The sequence below is a fragment of the Osmerus mordax genome, chromosome 6, assembly GCF_038355195.1.
Source record: "Osmerus mordax isolate fOsmMor3 chromosome 6, fOsmMor3.pri, whole genome shotgun sequence".
NCBI classification, from domain to species: domain Eukaryota; kingdom Metazoa; phylum Chordata; class Actinopteri; order Osmeriformes; family Osmeridae; genus Osmerus; species Osmerus mordax.
Window position 1 is genome coordinate 5,645,284 of NC_090055.1, and position 17,597 is coordinate 5,662,880.

The window sequence follows — 17,597 nt, forward strand, 5'->3', positions numbered from 1 at the left end:
CTGTGACAATAGATAAAAACAATTCAATTTAAGTTTGCTATATTATTATGCCAATACCCATTTTTCTATAAATCAGGGTTAAATGCCATTACCCATGGCTACTTTGTCATTGATAACTATTGAACAAATATGGCTTTAAAGCAATGAATTATTCTTTACAAATGCACATTTCCCAATCCAGCACATAAAGTATATGTGCCACAGTCAGGACAACCCCTTACTGTGGCACAGACTGGCCTAAAAAGCCTTCTTGGCTAATTATGCAGCAATATCCCAAGCTTGTAAATCAAAATTCTTGGCTCAAAAGCGACTGTTTGTGTTTGTCTTTTGATTTTCAAACTGCATGAAAAAAATCAGGGAGTTGTACAATTGCAAATTCTGGCATAATGTTCTTGCAGTATTTTCAAGGTTGATATTTTCCATGAACAATGATGCAATAACAATGTAGTTGTCAGCTGACAATAGACCTTTGTGTTGTTTTGTGGTACATACAATCTGAAAATACTGAGGACAGACATTTAGCAGAGCAGACAAAAAACTACCTTTAAGGTGTCAGTGGGTTATTCAGCCAATATCATAGCCTATTTAATGTAAAGAGATGTCAGTTGATTTGATTGCTTTCAGGATATCTAGACGACTGTTTTTTGCAAACCATCCTTTTTAAATCTTCACTGTATTTCGTATGGTCCTATTTGAAGTTCAATGTTAGAAGTGGTTCCATACAGTACAGTGTGTAAAGGGGAAAGCAAAAACCCAGTTTTGAAACCATCATCATGTGACATTTTGACCCTTTTAGATCTCAGACACTCACTCACCTGTGAGTTGAACCTTAGTTGGCACACACTGCACGAGACATGCTTTCGTTTTGCTGAGGGAAGTACTCCAAACGCGTGAGGCATAACAGCTTTCTGTATTGGGTCCATCTGCAAGAGAAGAGAGAAAAAGATAATTAAGGCACTAAAAGTACTGAAACCAGACCTTTAAATCAACCTTCGGCGATCCTTGAGCTTCAAACAAAGAAGTATGCTTCACTTTTGAGGCTAACTTCAGTTAGCCATTGAACAGCTGACAGCTTTCTAGTTCCATCTTAAATAAATTGCACATGTCTTTGCCAGTGGACACAGTCTGAGGACATTTCATTGTTTAAATCAAGTTCAATCCAGTAGCAATTGATTCAACAGTGAACTTTCTTGCAAGTTCTGAAAGACACAAGCTTTAACAAATAGAAAACATGTTCAAATCAAAGTCACAATATGTGAGGAGGGGAACTGGCTATGTATGAAACAAGTCCTTTTCTGTTTCCATATTTAGTTATTTTCCTGCATTGCTGCACCTTCTGTCAGCTCTGTGTCCTTCCATCTGTTTGGTGATTGAGCCTTAAAGAATAGCATTGCTTCCATCTGTTTCTTAGGGATACATTTTGTAGACTGAGCTGCAACAGAGGTATCTGTTGACACTGTTTCTTTTTTTATCACTTTACAGTAAAATCCCTTCTTTTCTTGACTTTACAGTCATATAAGTTACATTTGGTAACAGGGATATTGGCATAAGGCAAACTTAAAAAAGTTACTTTAAAAACTGCAACCAAAAATTACAGAACATAGATACTGTAAAGGAAAAAAGAAAAGAAACTGTACAAAAATCTGAGCATTGTAAACTAAGCATGTCTTAAGCTGCTTGCTAACTCTTAAAAAAAAAAGCTTATGCAACAATCTTCCATAATAAATCTCACCCAAGTTTGGGAGAGAGGATGACACATGAAGCTGGCACGGATACCTGGCAAGGAATTCTACAGCAAGACACGTTAGCTGGGGCCTGCTGGGAACCCAGAGGTTGAGAACTGGAAACCTACCCAGAGTGAAAAACATCTGGGCCACAAATAGGATGAGCTCTTGCAAGAAACACGTATGGCGCTCAAGTCTGAGAAACATAATTTCACACAGGCACCCGCAAAACCAATGTGAAAAGAATATGGAAGCGGCGTAAACATCATTACAACGTGTATTTCAGACTATTAGTCTAAGGAAATGTCACAAATCTACGAATAAAAATATATAAAGAAGTGGCTAATAGGAACATGTTTCATTGTACCTCATGCCTTGACAGCTCAGTTGCTCACAATTCATTCTGTTCCCTCTAATTCCACCGCAAATCTACTTATCCATCTATCGCTCCTTGAGTCGTTAAGAGAAATCTCTTTCTTATTGACTGCTGCTTTCCCCCAGCTCTGAGGGCTTGTCTCCAAAGTACAGCTGCATTGCCAGTGACACATTATTCCCCATGCATTTTCCCCATCAGCCACCCACTGAGCCAAATACTTCATGAGGAGCCTACCGCTGAGAGCACACTCCAATTCCCCCGCCCAACACACTCACATCTTCATCCTGTGCCCATTCTTAGCCTGCTAAGGTCTAGTAGTGTGGTCCTCTCTCTTGTCCGTTCTCTTTTCTCCATTTCTCTGCCTCACTCGTAGTCTTTTTCCTTTCATCGTCGGTCCATTGTGATTCGTGCTGAAGTGTTCTAGACTGGGAGCATGTCGCCTAGCCCTGGTGGGGAAAGACCAGGCTGTTTGTTTGATGCTCTCTGACAGCCTGCAGAAACTTGTCTGTAACAAGGTTTGGTGCCAGGGACACCAGACAGCTAGAACTTAAAACAGTGCATCATATGACCAGGTGCAACAGCAGCAGTTGTGACAAGTAATGTGACAGCAAAAATTGACAATGTTCACGCCATGATAAAGAACAAAATCTCAATTACAATACTTGGCAACTCCATGTATTGGATATAACCAGATTATAATATTGAGCAGAGCTGGGATAATAAAGAATAAGTAACACATGGTTTTGAGAAACCCAAAAATTGGGTTTAAAATAAATCCTTGCAAATACTGTAGGGGATAACCCTATAGTATTTATATCAAACAGTGTATGCTTTTCCCAGAATCCTCCCTGCATACTTCCTGTGTGTTGAGGAATTCACCACTGCAGTAGAGAGACAGCATTACACGGATGGACAAAAATACAGATAGTGTGAGAGAGGAGAGAGAAAAAGAGAAATAGACGGAATGACTGGTCAACGCAGCTTCCACCTTGAGGCCTGAATGTTCCATTCACAGCCGCCAAGCTCACTTACCATTAACTTAAGTGGGATGAATGACCTGTCAGAAGTAATCCTGCCTCCTATGTATTTTCCAATTACCTATGCTGCCTGGCCCAGTCACTTAGTTACCATCAGTCAGTGCTGTTATAGATTGTGACCACACAAATATTTGCAAGTCAAATCCGGAGGTTGTTCATATACCTCATAATGAGAAACATCTTCGCACTTGGTAATTAATACGAAGGCTCACTTAGCACAAGAAAGGTAGTTGAGAGAAATACAAAGGAAGTCCTAACTTAGAAGCTCAGCTGTTTGGCACTTGACAAGGGTTGATGGACTGTTTTAATATAAGACAGATGGGGAGAGATGGAGAGACAACAGTAAATATAATTTTACCCCTATGGCAATAACTGTCTGTGCAGTTTATCAGCTTTCTAAAAGGGGTAGACAGTGAGAACATGGGGGAACTAAGTTAAAGCTGTAGTGTGCAATATTTAAATTGCACAATAAAGGCAATATAGAATTCCCATCATCACAGAGGGTAAGTTGAACGATTATATGTGTGTGTGTGTGTGTAAGATAGATATAGAGAGAGAGAGAGAGAGAGAGAGAGAGAGAGAGAGAGAGAGAGATATCTGAGCTTTTGGGCTGGTCACTGAATAAGAAAATGCATAAAAAACGTGCCTTGAAGGAAATTCATGCAATCATCATTGAATTGCACATTCTAATGGCATGCTAACTCAGTTACCACTGACAAATTTTATATTTTTCAAATTGTTCATCAAAAAGCCCATTGGGAAAAGTGTTTTTCACCTCAATTATTATATTGCTTCATCTCCTCTCATATGGTGCAGGCATCGCAAATTTGAAGTAATTTAAATAATGTGTCTCATTTAAATTGCTAAGCTGAGTAATGTACCGTAGAGGGTAGCACATCTGGGCCACTCATTAGGCATTACAACACAGCTAAGACAATATGCGTCGAGACTGTGGTTTGTGTTTCAAAACAGAAGTAGTAAGGAATTTCCCAAGTATTTGTTCATTGTTGTTGGCATGTACCTGCCTTGACTCTCTCACTCTCTCTCTGTTCCTCTCTCTTTTTCTCCATCTTTCTCTCTTTCTCTCCCTCTCCTGATGTCCATCTTTCACCAACTTTCTTCTACCGTTACGCACATCTCTCCTTCCGCCATTTGACATAGATAGAGGTCTTAGATAGTTTAGTTTGGCGATGATACTTAAACATTTTAAATCAGTCTTCTCTACTGACCTCTCACCCCATCTAGTCTCAATCAGAATGAAATATTGAGCTGGGGAATGCTCTTCTCCAAAGAGGCACTTGAGAGCCATACAATAACACGGCAAACACTGAGATGAAAATGCTTTTTGAAATCAAAAACCTTAAACCATACCTTAACTTTGTGTTACTTGTATCTTCTACGCACGTTTTGCTCTGATACTGAGCAAAAAAACGAATAATAAAATTACATCATAGTTTATTGATGCGCTGTAGGTAAAGTTCAATAGTGCTTTTGTCAAATTCCCTAGGAGTCCAATTCCTAATCCATCATTCTATCAAACCAGTCTGGCAATTTTTATCACACGTTACAAGTTTCAATGAAATTTACAATGATTCATCATTTCTTCAATGAATATCAAACAAGGTTGATAATGAGAGCCCAATAAGCATGGCCGTCGGTTGAATTTGCTAAATCAATGCTTCGAAATAGAAACAAATGAATGGGCTGCCTAATACGTGCACACTACAAAACAAAACTGATGCAAGCAAAAAAGTTGAGAAATTGATTTTCAATGGCAAAACAAGCAACCTTAACTCTAACCTGATCAGTGCAATGCTTAATCTAGTTGGAATAATTTGTATTAATTTGAGCATTTATGCAATCATTAGACCATGTCAACATTGATCATTGACGGCAAGGTTCAGAAAGATAACTTCCCAGGCAAACTTTACATGCAAAAAATATGGCAGAGATGGTGATAAGCGGAAACTACAGCAGTGTTGAATGAATGTGTAATGGTTTCTGATCTTATATTTAGTCATTTAGCAGACACTCTTATCCAGAGCGACTTACAGTAAAGTACATTTACATTTACATTTATTCATTTAGCAGACGCTTTTATCCAAAGCGACTTCCAAGAGAGAGCTTTACAAAGTGCATAGGTCACTGATCATAACAACAAGATAGCCAAAAAACATCGCGAGTAGCCAAAACATGAAGCACACATTGTGAACAACCAAAGTAAGTGCCAAAGGGAAGAACCATAAGAGCATGTAGTTAAACAAGTCACAACCAAACAACATGAACAGCTATAAGTGCAAGTGTACCTGTGGAAAAAAGCAAGCAACAGTAATAAAACAATATATCACAGCGAGAACCAAAAATTTAAATCAGTTACCACTAACCACAAGAGCAACAAGTCTCTAAGCAAGAGTCATTGTGATCCTTGAGGAAACTAACATCGGGTCAAGCGAACCGTTCCTAAGTACCGTTGTACTCCCGGAACAAGTGCGTCTTGAGCCTTTTCTTGAAGGTGGAGAGACAGTCAGTGTCTCTGATGGAGGTGGGGAGTTGATTCCACCACTGGGGGGCCAGACAGGAGAAGAGCTTGTGTTGGGACCGGGCGGTCTTGAGCGGTGGGACCACCAGGCGGTTGTCTGAAGAAGACCGTAGGTGGCGGGTGGGGGTGTAAGGCTGCAGGAGAGACTTGATGTAGACGGGTGCAGTCCCGTTCACTGCTCGGAAGGTCAATACCAGGGTCTTGAATCTGATACGGGCCATGATAGGTAGCCAGTGGAGAGAGATGAGGAGCGGGGTAACATGGGAGCGTCTGGGTAGATTGTAGACCAGGCGGGCCGCCGCGTTCTGAATCCTCTGAAGAGGGCGGGTTGCACATGCTGGGAGACCAGCGAGCAGAGAGTTGCAATAGTCCAACTTGGAGAGGACGAGTGCTTGGACTAGCAGCTGGGTGGAGTGCTCAGACAGGTATCTCCTGATCTTCCGGATGTTGTAGAGGGTGAATCTACACGACCGGGAGACCGCAGCAATGTGGGCCGTGAGGGAGAGCTCGTCGTCCATGGTAACCCCAAGGTTCCTGGCAGAGGATGAAGGGGTCACCGTCGCAGATCCCAGGGTGATTGGGAGATCGTGGGAGATGGAGGGTTTAGCCGGGATGATGAGAAGTTCTGTTTTGGCGAGGTTCAGCTGGAGGTGGTGCTCGGTCATCCAGGCGGAGATGTCTGTGAGGCAGGCCTCAATCCTAGCTGAGATCCCCGGATCGGTCGGGGGGAACGACAGGTACAGCTGCGTGTCGTCAGCGTAGCAGTGGTAGGAGAAGCCATGGGAGGTGATGATTGGTCCAAGTGAGGTGGTGTACAGAGAGAAGAGGAGGGGTCCAAGGACGGAGCCCTGTGGGACACCAGTGGAGAGCTGGCGAGGGCCCGACAGTTTGCCTCCCCAGGAAACCTGGTAGGATCTTCCCGACAGGTAGGATGAGATCCACTGGAGTGCAGTGCCAGTGATGCCCATCTCAGAAAGTCTGGCGAGCAGGATCTGTAAGTACAGAAACATTCCCCCCGAGGCAAGTAGGGTGAAGTGCCTTGCCCAAGGAGGACACGTCATTTGGTACGGCCAAGAATCGAACCAGCAACCTTCTGATTAATAGCCCGATTCCCTAATCGCTCAGCCATCTGACCCCCCATTTTAAGAACTGAGACCACATTATGAAGTGCAGTTTGTGTGATTTCACTTCCTCAGATGTTGCAACAGCTAACTGACATTTTCAAGTCCAACTACATAATCAGCAGTGACAATGGTTACAATAAAAAGTATTTTGATACAACTTCATTACTTTTAATTCATCAACTTACCTGAGGTTACATTAGAGGAACAACAGGTAAAAAAACGTGTTGTGGAAGTTAATGAGGCCCTGTGAGAGTTGTTTAGCAACACAGTTCCAATGCAATGTCCATTTTCAATTTCGGAGCAGCCCACTCCAGCCAATTATGTTCCAGAAATCCTGTTCCAGCCAATCGTCAACAGCAAGGAATGTCTTTCTCCTTATGTTATTTTGTGAAACCACTGTCAATCAAACTTGAGCATTGGAAAAGCGTGGATGTTCAGAAAATAATTTTGGATAGTAATATTTAAGATAATCTTACACCAGGTATTTTTAAGTCTACAAAACAAGAATTCTGTCAGTTCAGGTTGTTATCTTCAGTTGATAGTTTTCACTGTGAGGGCTTTGTGAACGACACATTTGAATACATATCGTAAAGTTTTACAAGCTCCCTGGAGGGAGGGGAAATGTTACTCTTCATAGTGACAGGTATGATACAGTGTGTCTAAAGACCTTATACAATGCACACTTTTAGTCCCTCAAACAACCATCTAAACAATTATGAAATCCTGAGAGTCTTGTCTCTGTGCAAAACAAAGCTTCTAAATTTTCCCTGCAGGACAGTGTGCTTTTCATTAAGGAACAATGGTGTTACAGGTGCAAACTGCTAGCATGACCTTCCAGCTGGTTCTACTTTAATGCTGAAACATGGTGCCGTGCAGGCTGAACCTCATGGACAGCGAGCTGGACGGATGCTTCCACCTTTTTTCAAAAACACCAGCTGGGGCATACAACACGGAAAACAGATGAGCACACTGTTAGAACAGTTTAACTTGATAGATGGTATAGTGCTCAACACTTGAGAGCTTCAGATTGCTCCTTTTTGTAAATATGGTGAGCCATTGCGTCACCTTACTTCTGACTGACACGTACCTCTATGTTACGTTATCTCTCCCAGAACTCAGAAGACAACATGCAATTCATCTATTTTTCAAATAATGAAACAAGTGATCTGTTTTAGAGAGTACTTACAGTACTTAAACCATCTCAGGTAATAACACAAGTACCAGTGTGTGTGTGTGTGTGTGTTGTCAACCTTATATTGCTAGTGAGCAAGTCAAGCTGGCAGGACGTAGTCCCATAAAGATGGGCCGGAGGTCCTTAGTATTATCTCTGCATTCCTGCAGCGAGAGCTGCCCTGGCAGGTACCCAGGCGGCTGAAATATTATCGTGGGAGAAAACATTGAGAGGCTTTGCCAACAGGGAGCTATTTGTAGGTTCAAAGGTTAAAAAATCTCTGAGTGCTAAATGATGAGGTCTAACGTCTGTGCTTTTCTTAACCAGGTGTTGTGAAGGATTAGCTCAGAGGGCAATCAGTTGGATGGTGGTAATTTCCTCATCGGCATGTGCTGCTTTGATCTTTTTTTCTCTCCATTTTCTGATATTGTTTATGTCCTTCTGGGAAGACAATTTATAGAAACCATTAGATCTTTATGGGACTTGTGTAAATCAAATGAAACTCAAATGGTGGAACGTAAATAGTCCCTGAGCGCCTTTGTTCTTTCCTTTCAACATGCTGTGTGCACTTATGCTATCATTTATCTCCCAAAACCCAGAACAGATAAAGCTGTATTGCGCTGTGGGCATTTGGAAAGCAACATTTCCATTATGGATATTGATACAAGCATTGAGTCAGGAGTGGGGGAGGTTGAAATGGTTCATGATGTTTGAGCATCCAAGGCTGAAGCCTGTGTGTCACTCTTAGTCCTCGACTACAAAGCAATTTTCCAGTGCGCAGATCGGCAAGAGGAAATCAATAACTCACATTCCTGATTACTCCTCAGGCTGGAAATGGACTTTGTATTGTTTCTCCAAGACAAATGTAAGTCCCTGGCAAGATGAATGGTATTTTCACACTGAAGAAATATCCCTTTAAATGAAAAGTACTTTTTTCTTTCACCTTTCTCTTTCATTGCACCTTCTAAACTCACCTACCAGTGAACAATCACTCTTTCCTTTTCCTTCTTTGGTTTGATCTATTTTGTTCATGCTAGTCATCTCATTACCTTGACTTTAGACAGCTGTTTTAATGGAAATTTGGACAACTCTACTCAATTCATTATTACTGCCATTGTCTCTATCCATTGTCTGTTTCATTCTCACATTCACTTATATTTTCTTTTTTTAAACAGCGGAATCTCAAAATTCCCCTTCAGTTTAATCTTGCAGACAGTGCCATTTTATACAGCCGTTCTTTAACATATTGGGTTAGATAAATTAACGTATCATGCAACTTCTTAGGTCAGACAGAAAGAATGTCATTTGTTCGTACTTGACTGTGTTATGGGATGTGTTAAAAAAAAATCTACAGTTGTTGTTGGACTTTAGCCACGTCATTATTTCATTGAAGATTACTCCAGAGGAAACAGGAAAGAGAGAGATAACAGTCAAATCACAGCCATCCCTTCTGGCTAAGCACATCCTAATGATGTCAGTCACACATTCCAAAACAAGATTGCATGAGACTTGACAAAAGACTTGGCATCTCTCATTTTATGCAGGTGTGGCAAACTCCAGGCTCTGGAAAGAAGATGGAAAATGTATCTGGTGTAGCTATATCACGCCAGAACTGTGACTCTTTATTACCACTGTAGATTAATGGAAACATTGCAGTCATCTTGTCTATATGAGTCTTTTGTATCTTGCGTATTGGAGTGAATAAATGTTTAGTGTGCCCCAGAGGCACATAAGCAAACCTGACCTCATCATAACTGATAGAACCATATCCCTCCCAAAGACTACAGATGGAAACTAGCTTTAGCTAAATATGCTGCAGTACGTCCAACTGCACCTACAGTTCTCATTAAGGCTGAACATTTAGGAATGATGGATTGCAACACAATTGCACAAATGTATAAATTCCTTCATGAATTTCATTCACATAAGAAACGACCCAAACACCCAACAAGCCACCCAGTAGGGGAGGTTTAAAAATGAATCACACACATTCCTAAGATCCTCAATCCCCCATGTTCTGAAACAGCTATCCTCCCTTTGTTATGGCTGTGAAACCGAACCTACACAAGTAGCACACAAGTGTATGCTGCATTGTAAAACAAAACAAAAAAACTTGCGCATAAACACTTTTATAGCACCGTTTGTGCCAGCCCAAGCTTTTACAATCACCCTACATTCTGCCAGTGATTATACGTCAAGGATTTAGAGAGGAAGGGTGGAACAGAAAAGGGTAGACAAGAGAGACAAACATGAACGGACAGAGAGGAAAAGAGATAGAAGGTCAAAGTGTGTGAGTGAGTGTGAGTGAGTGAGTGAGTGAGAACGAGAATGAAAAGAGAAACACAAAGAGAGAGAGAGAGATAGAGGGGGGGGGGGGGGATTACTCCATGTTAATCCAGTATCAACTTGCAGAGATTTGGAGGCTTCCCAGTACATTACTTATTATCCGCGGAAAAGTCCGTTAGATGTAGATTAGCAGGGGCGAGAAGACGAATAGGGTGAACTGGAACTTCCTGACAGATTCCCTTGCTGAGACAATCTGGCTCCCATTGGCTATCTGAACTGTGTTTGGTGATGTCCCGGCATATATTATATGGATGTTTTTTTTTCTCTGTATCCAGCTGTGCTCCATATATCTGGTTTACTTGCCAGAACAGACCTTAAATTAAGCTATTCCCGTAATTCAAAAGCTCAAACTATTAGACTTAGATCAGTAATTTTTTCCAGGAATCATCATATTTTTTGATGACTGGTGATTCAAACCTTGCGAGGCTGCATATTTTCTAATAATTACTCTCTACTTTAAAAAAAATCAATGGGTTCCCTAACAGTGTACAGATGACTCCAAGTAAATGCACATTGGGTGAGTGCAGGCCATGTTACATGCACAGCAGTTCTTACAGTTCAGCAGTCCAAAATCCAATCACATACTTATGCCGGGTGACCACATTCTCCAATATAGGACATGTACCATGGCCTATCATAGTGTTGGCCTTTCAACACAAATTAATGTTTACATCAGAAGGTGACAGTCTCAGATGGCTGGTCATACATCTAAATGAGATTCAGATTGAAAAAGAAAAATCACGTCTTCCAAGTCCAAAATCTCATGATACTAAATCAACCGTTGGACAAACAACATATTATTTTGAGTGACCTCTGCCAGGGTCAACTAAAACTATAACACTCTGTGACCTGAAATGACCCTTGTCACATGACCTGGGAGTGGTACTCACCGCACTGAAACTGGGGAAGAGCCTTACAGCTGAAGCTGTATCCAGTGGAAACGGAAGGAAATGCTTCATACCCAGAGATGGTTGGAGCGTGGGCAGAGTAGGACGCACCAGAGCAGGCAGGAGGCCATTTTGACACGCATTACCTGTGGAGAGGAATAAGAGAAATCTAAATGTTTTCAACGGAATTACTATTGGTAACATTAGGGTTTTATTGGCATTGATAAGTTGACATTTTTGGATGAAGTGCTGCAAACAGAAAATGTAGGAGTTTTATTGCTATGATTTTGTATGTTGCCTCGGTAGTCAAGTGTGCTTTATTTCTTTCTTCTCACGCTTCCATTCTTTCCAAAAATCCTGGCTTTCATGACTTTGAAACTTTGCTGCAGTACCTTTGCTCCATGCTGTATAAGAGAATATTATATCAAAGATTACTTGCAGGAAGATATGCAATTGCCATTGTGTTCAAGCATCACTAGCATGTTTGGCCAACCTTTACATACTTAGTATTTTGACCTTAGATACTGCTTGTTTCTTTCCCCATCTTCTGCTCTAGCACAAAAACAATGTTCCACACACATTTGTAAGAGTGTCTTGTCTCCACTAATCAAAGCATTGAGACACAAACACACACACAGTGAGATTAATTTCATCATTTGAAACCAGGTCACTGTAATCCAATTATATTTTTTCTTTGTTTATACCTAAAGCTAAACAATGTTTCAGATGGTTGGTCTCATAAACCATCACATTAAATTAACATTGTGAAATGATTAAACCAGGCAAAATCTGGTCTATGCAGTGATTCAATAGTGAGAGGTGGCCAAACGTCTTGGAAAAACAAGAGTAAATACTTAACTTTTATTGTCATATGACCATGAGATGCCAACAAAGGGCATTTTAAGCCATGAATTAGAAACAGAGGAGCCCTATTTCAACACTAGAGGATCAAAAAAGCTGAGAATCTGCCCCAGCCCTCCAAAACATTAGGAATTAAAGAACCCATTCCGTAAAGCAGTAATTACAACCAGGGGATGCAGTTTTTTTTAAATTATTTTATTTTTTACTGCCATATGCTCAACAGAGAAACTCCCGGCCAGCATAACTCTTAAAAGTGAGCCGATACCATTTCAAAACAGCAACTTGAGACAAATAAAAACAAGGTTTGCCACATTTGGATCCTGAGGCCATGGTAAGGGCATAATTAAAAAGAATAAGAAACAGTAAAAAAAAAGAAGGGAAGAAGCGAGAGGGGGAAAGACTAAGTCTCTTTTTACCCCCATTTGCCACAGAACTGCCATCTGTTGAGAAAGAGAGCATGCCGACCCTCCTGTGGAGACATGTTCCAGCTCTTCTTTAACAAAGCATATCCTTCTGAAGGCATCATCCCTCAACTAGATCTTTGAACATGTTGCTCAGACGTCATCCCTTAAACATGTTGCTTTTTTGGCCAAGCCACATCGAGATCCCAAAATGTAACGTGCACAGTCCAAACAGCCAACACAAATACGCCAGCAGACCCACAGTCACACTGTGTTGAGTGCTGAAGAATGAGCTACAAATATTTCGTTGTTAGGTTAGTTTGTCCAACATCAATTTAGTCCTCGGAAAAAAGGGAAAATTGGTCATACTTTTTTGGAATTGGGCTTGCTCGCAAACAATGAAAGGACTTTCACTGCAATTAAGGTGTGGCTCCTGAACCATTCTTAGGCTCCTGAACCATCCACTACACTCTTTTAATAACTGGCGATCACAGACCCTCGGTTGTATTTCCCTCTAGGGATTAATAGTAGCATATTTTCAATATTGGAGAAACTCTCACTGTCAAGGAAGACGTTGCTATTTTCAGTTTCGTCTGTTAAAGGTACATTAACAATACAACCATGGTCCTGAGCAACATGTCCAAACAGGACAACATTCCACCATGACATGACCTCATGGGACAAGTGTTTTAGCACTATTTGGGCTGATCAGTTGGCATCAGCCCACTGCTATGTTGAAACAAGAACTAAGTATAACAATCACTTCTGCAACTAACCCTCGCCCAACCAACACAGAAGTAGAAACGTTTTTATATAAAGTTGATGTAGACCAACTGAAGTTAATTCAGCCATAATATTAAAATATGGTATCTAGAAAACACTTTTAAATGAGTGTCCAATAAACTTTCATGTTTCTATGTACACCTATTATGACTAAATTGTAGGTACATGTATCTATCATTTGTCTATGTAATTTCATGGTACTTCGGGTTATCAGGGTATGGGTGAGGGGAGTAAGGAGTGGCGTAGAGTGGCAGTGAAAGATCGTGTTTCCAAAAAAAGATCAGTGTTAACATCAATTCACCCCTGGAGAGGACCCCCTGCCCCTTAATCCCACGTCAGTTCACTTGTGTAATAACTTGTACCGCCTAAATGTAAGTCTGTCCACATAGAAGTTCCCATTTACTGTATCTACATGTTCTAATTACAACAGTTATTGCAAGTTAGTTACATGGTCGCCCATATGTACCAAATGTAAAGCACTGCCCACTTCTAACTTCCCAGGACCTGTTGGTGGAAAGGTTCTCCATCTGTATTCAGAGGCTAAGAAACTCACTGTCATATTGTCCACAGGAGGCTGGGATGGAGAGAAAACTGCTCAATCCCTCACTTAACACTGAGAGGCTATCAGTTCACAGACATTAAATACAGTTACCAGACCACTCAGTCTGCTTGGCCAGGTTACATTTCACAGGCAGCATCCAGCTGTAAAGTGCTTACCTGCAAGCTTCAAACCAAAAACATATATATATATGTGTCTCCTGCATTGTTTATGGAGTGTGTGTGTGTGTGTGTGTGTGTGTGTGTGTGTGTGTGTGTGTGTGTGTGTGTGTGTGTGTGTGTGTGTGTGTGTGTGTGTGTGTGTGTGTGTGTGTGTGTGTGTGTGTGTGTGTGTGTTGATCGATGTGTGTTATCTGGCTGTATAAGGTCTAATTCAAGTTATTTATGTAAACAGTAATTTATAGTATTTTCTACAGAATATTTATGTAATATTGAGCTGCCTGTAATGTGTTGGAATTCATTATAATCCATGTCATCACATCATTGTCAAATAATAAAGCATTCATTTTGCAGAAGCTTTCATCCAAAGCAGCATAGAGAACAGGGGTAGATTTGAACCTGCAAGTTCTTGATCTACTCTAAGGTGCTCTGAGGTACACCCTGCCCTAAACAACAGCAAACGCATGTTTAAGAAGTACAGCAAAACTCAACATATCTGCATGGTTACAAAATTGTTTTCAGAGTTGCTCTGAAAATACAATTATGACTGGATGTACCTTGAGTTTGCTTTGAACATTTCCAATCTTGCTCTCAGATTCTCAGAGTTCAACAATTGCTAAAATGGAAATTTGCCAAAGCCAAGCGAACATACACACTTGTAGCTGCAGTGTGTGTGTGCTTGTAGTGTACGTTGGATGAGCTGTGTATATTTCTATATTGGTGCGTGTAAAAGCTTTCAGCTTAGAAAATACATCCATCAGGGCTCAACCACCTTTACTCCTGCGGCAGTGTCAGGAGACAGAGAGGGAGAGAGATATAGAGGGTAAAAATGATGTCTGGAGGACACAGAGTCAGGTTAATAATTAATCATCTTTCGATGCTCTCCTCTACCTCTGCCTCCCCTGATCGCGATCATTCCCCTGATAAGGTTTGTCCGAACAGGCTAAGATTCCTCACAGCTGCAAAACTACTTTCAAGCAATCTAGAATCTTCAGCAAACCAGTCTTCCTATTATGCTCCGCAAATAAAAATCCAATTATGAAGCAAATATGAGTTCAAATGCAAGTCAAAGTCATTCACAGGCCAACGTATTCCAATTAATTGAACAGCTTTGTACGTACACCAGTTGTCCAGTTGGTATACCTGACCCTCCCTGTCTGTATATGTCTGTGCTAGTAAAAAACATATTTATCTCGTCTCTGCCCTATGAGCTTCACTCTTCACATCCTATATTTCACAAAGTGAAACACTAGCATTGACTTTGGTGGTGCAAACCTCTAATAATCACAGCTGTCTCTGAATGTGATCCAACAATCACTTCCCAAGCGCTCTATAATCTGAGGTTAACCAAAGAAATGTTTACTCGCTGTTAAACTGTGGGCAACAAGGCCATGGTACGACGTGCCGAAAGTATCAAGAACCGACACTAATGGATTGTATGATTACAGACGCATACTCAAAGAAAGGACTGCATCTGAGTTACTGTCAATATATTGCTATTTTGCTGTCCATTTAGACTGTATTAAAGGGGTTATTTGGCAGAGGGGTAGGTACAAAGGGTAATGCTATTGGCCATGTGTTTTATGACACAATCTATGTGGCATTAGAATTTGATGTTGTTTTTGCAGAAAATCCAAACCATTTTCTGTTTTTGTCCCCGAAAAACTAAAATGTTGGTTTGACCTTTACTCTTCCCAGTGTGAACCTTCTTGATGTGTTCCTAATCGACATGCGTTTCCAGGGAACAATGCACAGCATTCACAGCTTCAATTTAATATCCTTAAATAAACGTAAATTACCTTCTTCCTTTAATTGATAGTATTTCATGTGAAAGAAGTTTGCATATATTACATTGGGTTCCAGCCGCACAGGGGCTTTCACTTATTAACCCCATGTGTCTCTCTATCTCTGTCTGTTGACATTGAGTCTGACTGGTTCCATCTTACATGAGAAGCCAAGGTAGGAGACAAGCATGTCCTACCTTGACTCTACCCACTGAACATGCCACTACAAACACAACTGTTCTGTCTGTTTAGTAAGTACATAATGTTTAGAAAAAAGTGAATATATAAGTTGTATATTTTCTTTCATAAATATATAGTTGTAAAATATATATATATATTTTTTTTTACTTATCATTGAGAGTATTTGATAGATTTTAAACTGAAAAGGGTTTATGGATAACACAGGCTAGCATAGTAAGCTATTTTAACGTCATAAATAAAATACAACACTGATGTGACAATTTTTTTATTGACCTCAACCCTGCAGCAAGACAATACTTCAGAGTCCGACTCCTCAGCATCGGACACGATTTAAGCTCTTCTTTATTGTCACCTCAGGCTATAGAGTTCTCGTTCTACAAGATTGAACAAGAACATGGACTTTCAGATCATTTTAATCTCATGAAGAACACATCCCCCCTGCACACAACTCTCCATCACAGTGACGCTAAGCCATCTGTTTGGAGAGCACTTGAATTCAAGGCACTTGTGCCTTAAGTATACATAAGCCTCTCATCTCCCCCCATAAAACTAATGGAAGGAACATTCTTTCATCTCTAACTAGCATACAACACATATCAAGTGGCTCGTAAACCTTGATATTTGAGCTAGCTGTGTCGACTCTTTGAATTCCTTTGCTAAAAACACATTTGGACAGAGTGAGTCTATAAAACAGAATTTTGAAATCCAAACCTTGGGCTTTCAAACCCACATGTGTGGAGGGAGGGAGTGATCGCCACCTAGAGATGGGTTCTGACACTATAGAGTCTGCATTTATACTTCCCCCCCATCCCCATCAGGTTGACAAACCATCATCTTGTTCTGTTAGTATCTAGAACAAGCAGCAGACAAAGAGCGTACATGCACATTGCATCACACACACCATATCTAGACAATAAACCCCGCACACAAACACACGCACCTGCATACACATTGCACACACTAAAAACACACTGTAAAAACTCACCGAAAAACATGTTGCTTTCCATGGCTTCTAGGCATGGGTGTCTGTATGTCCTCTCTGATGCCCTGCCAGACTATGTGTGCTTGTGTCCATGGGCAGTAGCCTGGGCATTTCTCACACACTCTTCATGTGCATGTGTTCTGAGCAAGAGTTCGTCTCTCTATCAGCAAGTGGAGTGTGCAGCCAGTCTACATGCTGCACTCTTTTCACACTGTGGTGTGTGTACCTTCGTCACCCTCCCCCTCCCTCCCTTCTTCTTCTCTCTCTCCCTCAATTTCACTCTCTGCCGCGCTCTCTCTTTCTGCTCTCTTTCTCATTCGCTGTCCTCTGCCTGCTTGTTTCCCCTCCCGCTTTCTCCTCCTCTCTTTTCCTCTTCTTGAGTGCTGCGGGGCCAATGACTCTTCACGAGGTCCTCTCTCCCTCCATTCTCCTCCCTCCTTCTCCAAGTTGTCTCTCTCTATTCTCCGGCAATAGTTTCTCTTCGGATGCATACATCTCTTTTTCTTGACTCACTCTGCTGCACGATGTGTCCATTTGATTTTGTATCTCTCTCTGCCTTTCTCTGTTTAGGTTTCACCTGGCATAGCCTCTCACTAACTTTCCGCCTGTCTCTATTCATTCTCCGTCCACCTGTCCATCTGTCTCTCTCTTGTTCTCAGTTTTT

At 41.1% G+C, this 17,597-nt stretch overlaps 1 protein-coding gene across 2 annotated transcripts in view; it reads right to left on the minus strand.

The window, feature by feature from the left end:
- Window positions 1–17,130, minus strand: part of znf385d (zinc finger protein 385D) — a 28,084-nt gene extending 10,954 nt beyond the window's left edge. Inside the window, exons 1-3 of one of the 2 annotated variants that reach the window (XM_067237966.1) lie at window positions 16,937–17,130; window positions 11,208–11,350; window positions 816–923 (exon numbers count right to left, since the gene is read on the minus strand). In XM_067237966.1, coding sequence (XP_067094067.1) covers window positions 816–923; window positions 11,208–11,350; window positions 16,937–16,958 — 273 coding nt within the window. In that variant the 5' untranslated portion in view covers window positions 16,959–17,130. Of the gene's footprint in view, window positions 1–815; window positions 924–2,375; window positions 2,487–11,207; window positions 11,351–16,936 lie in introns of those variants that run through there. The other variant, XM_067237967.1, reaches the window with a different exon arrangement.
- Window positions 17,131–17,597: the final 467 nt, after the last annotated feature.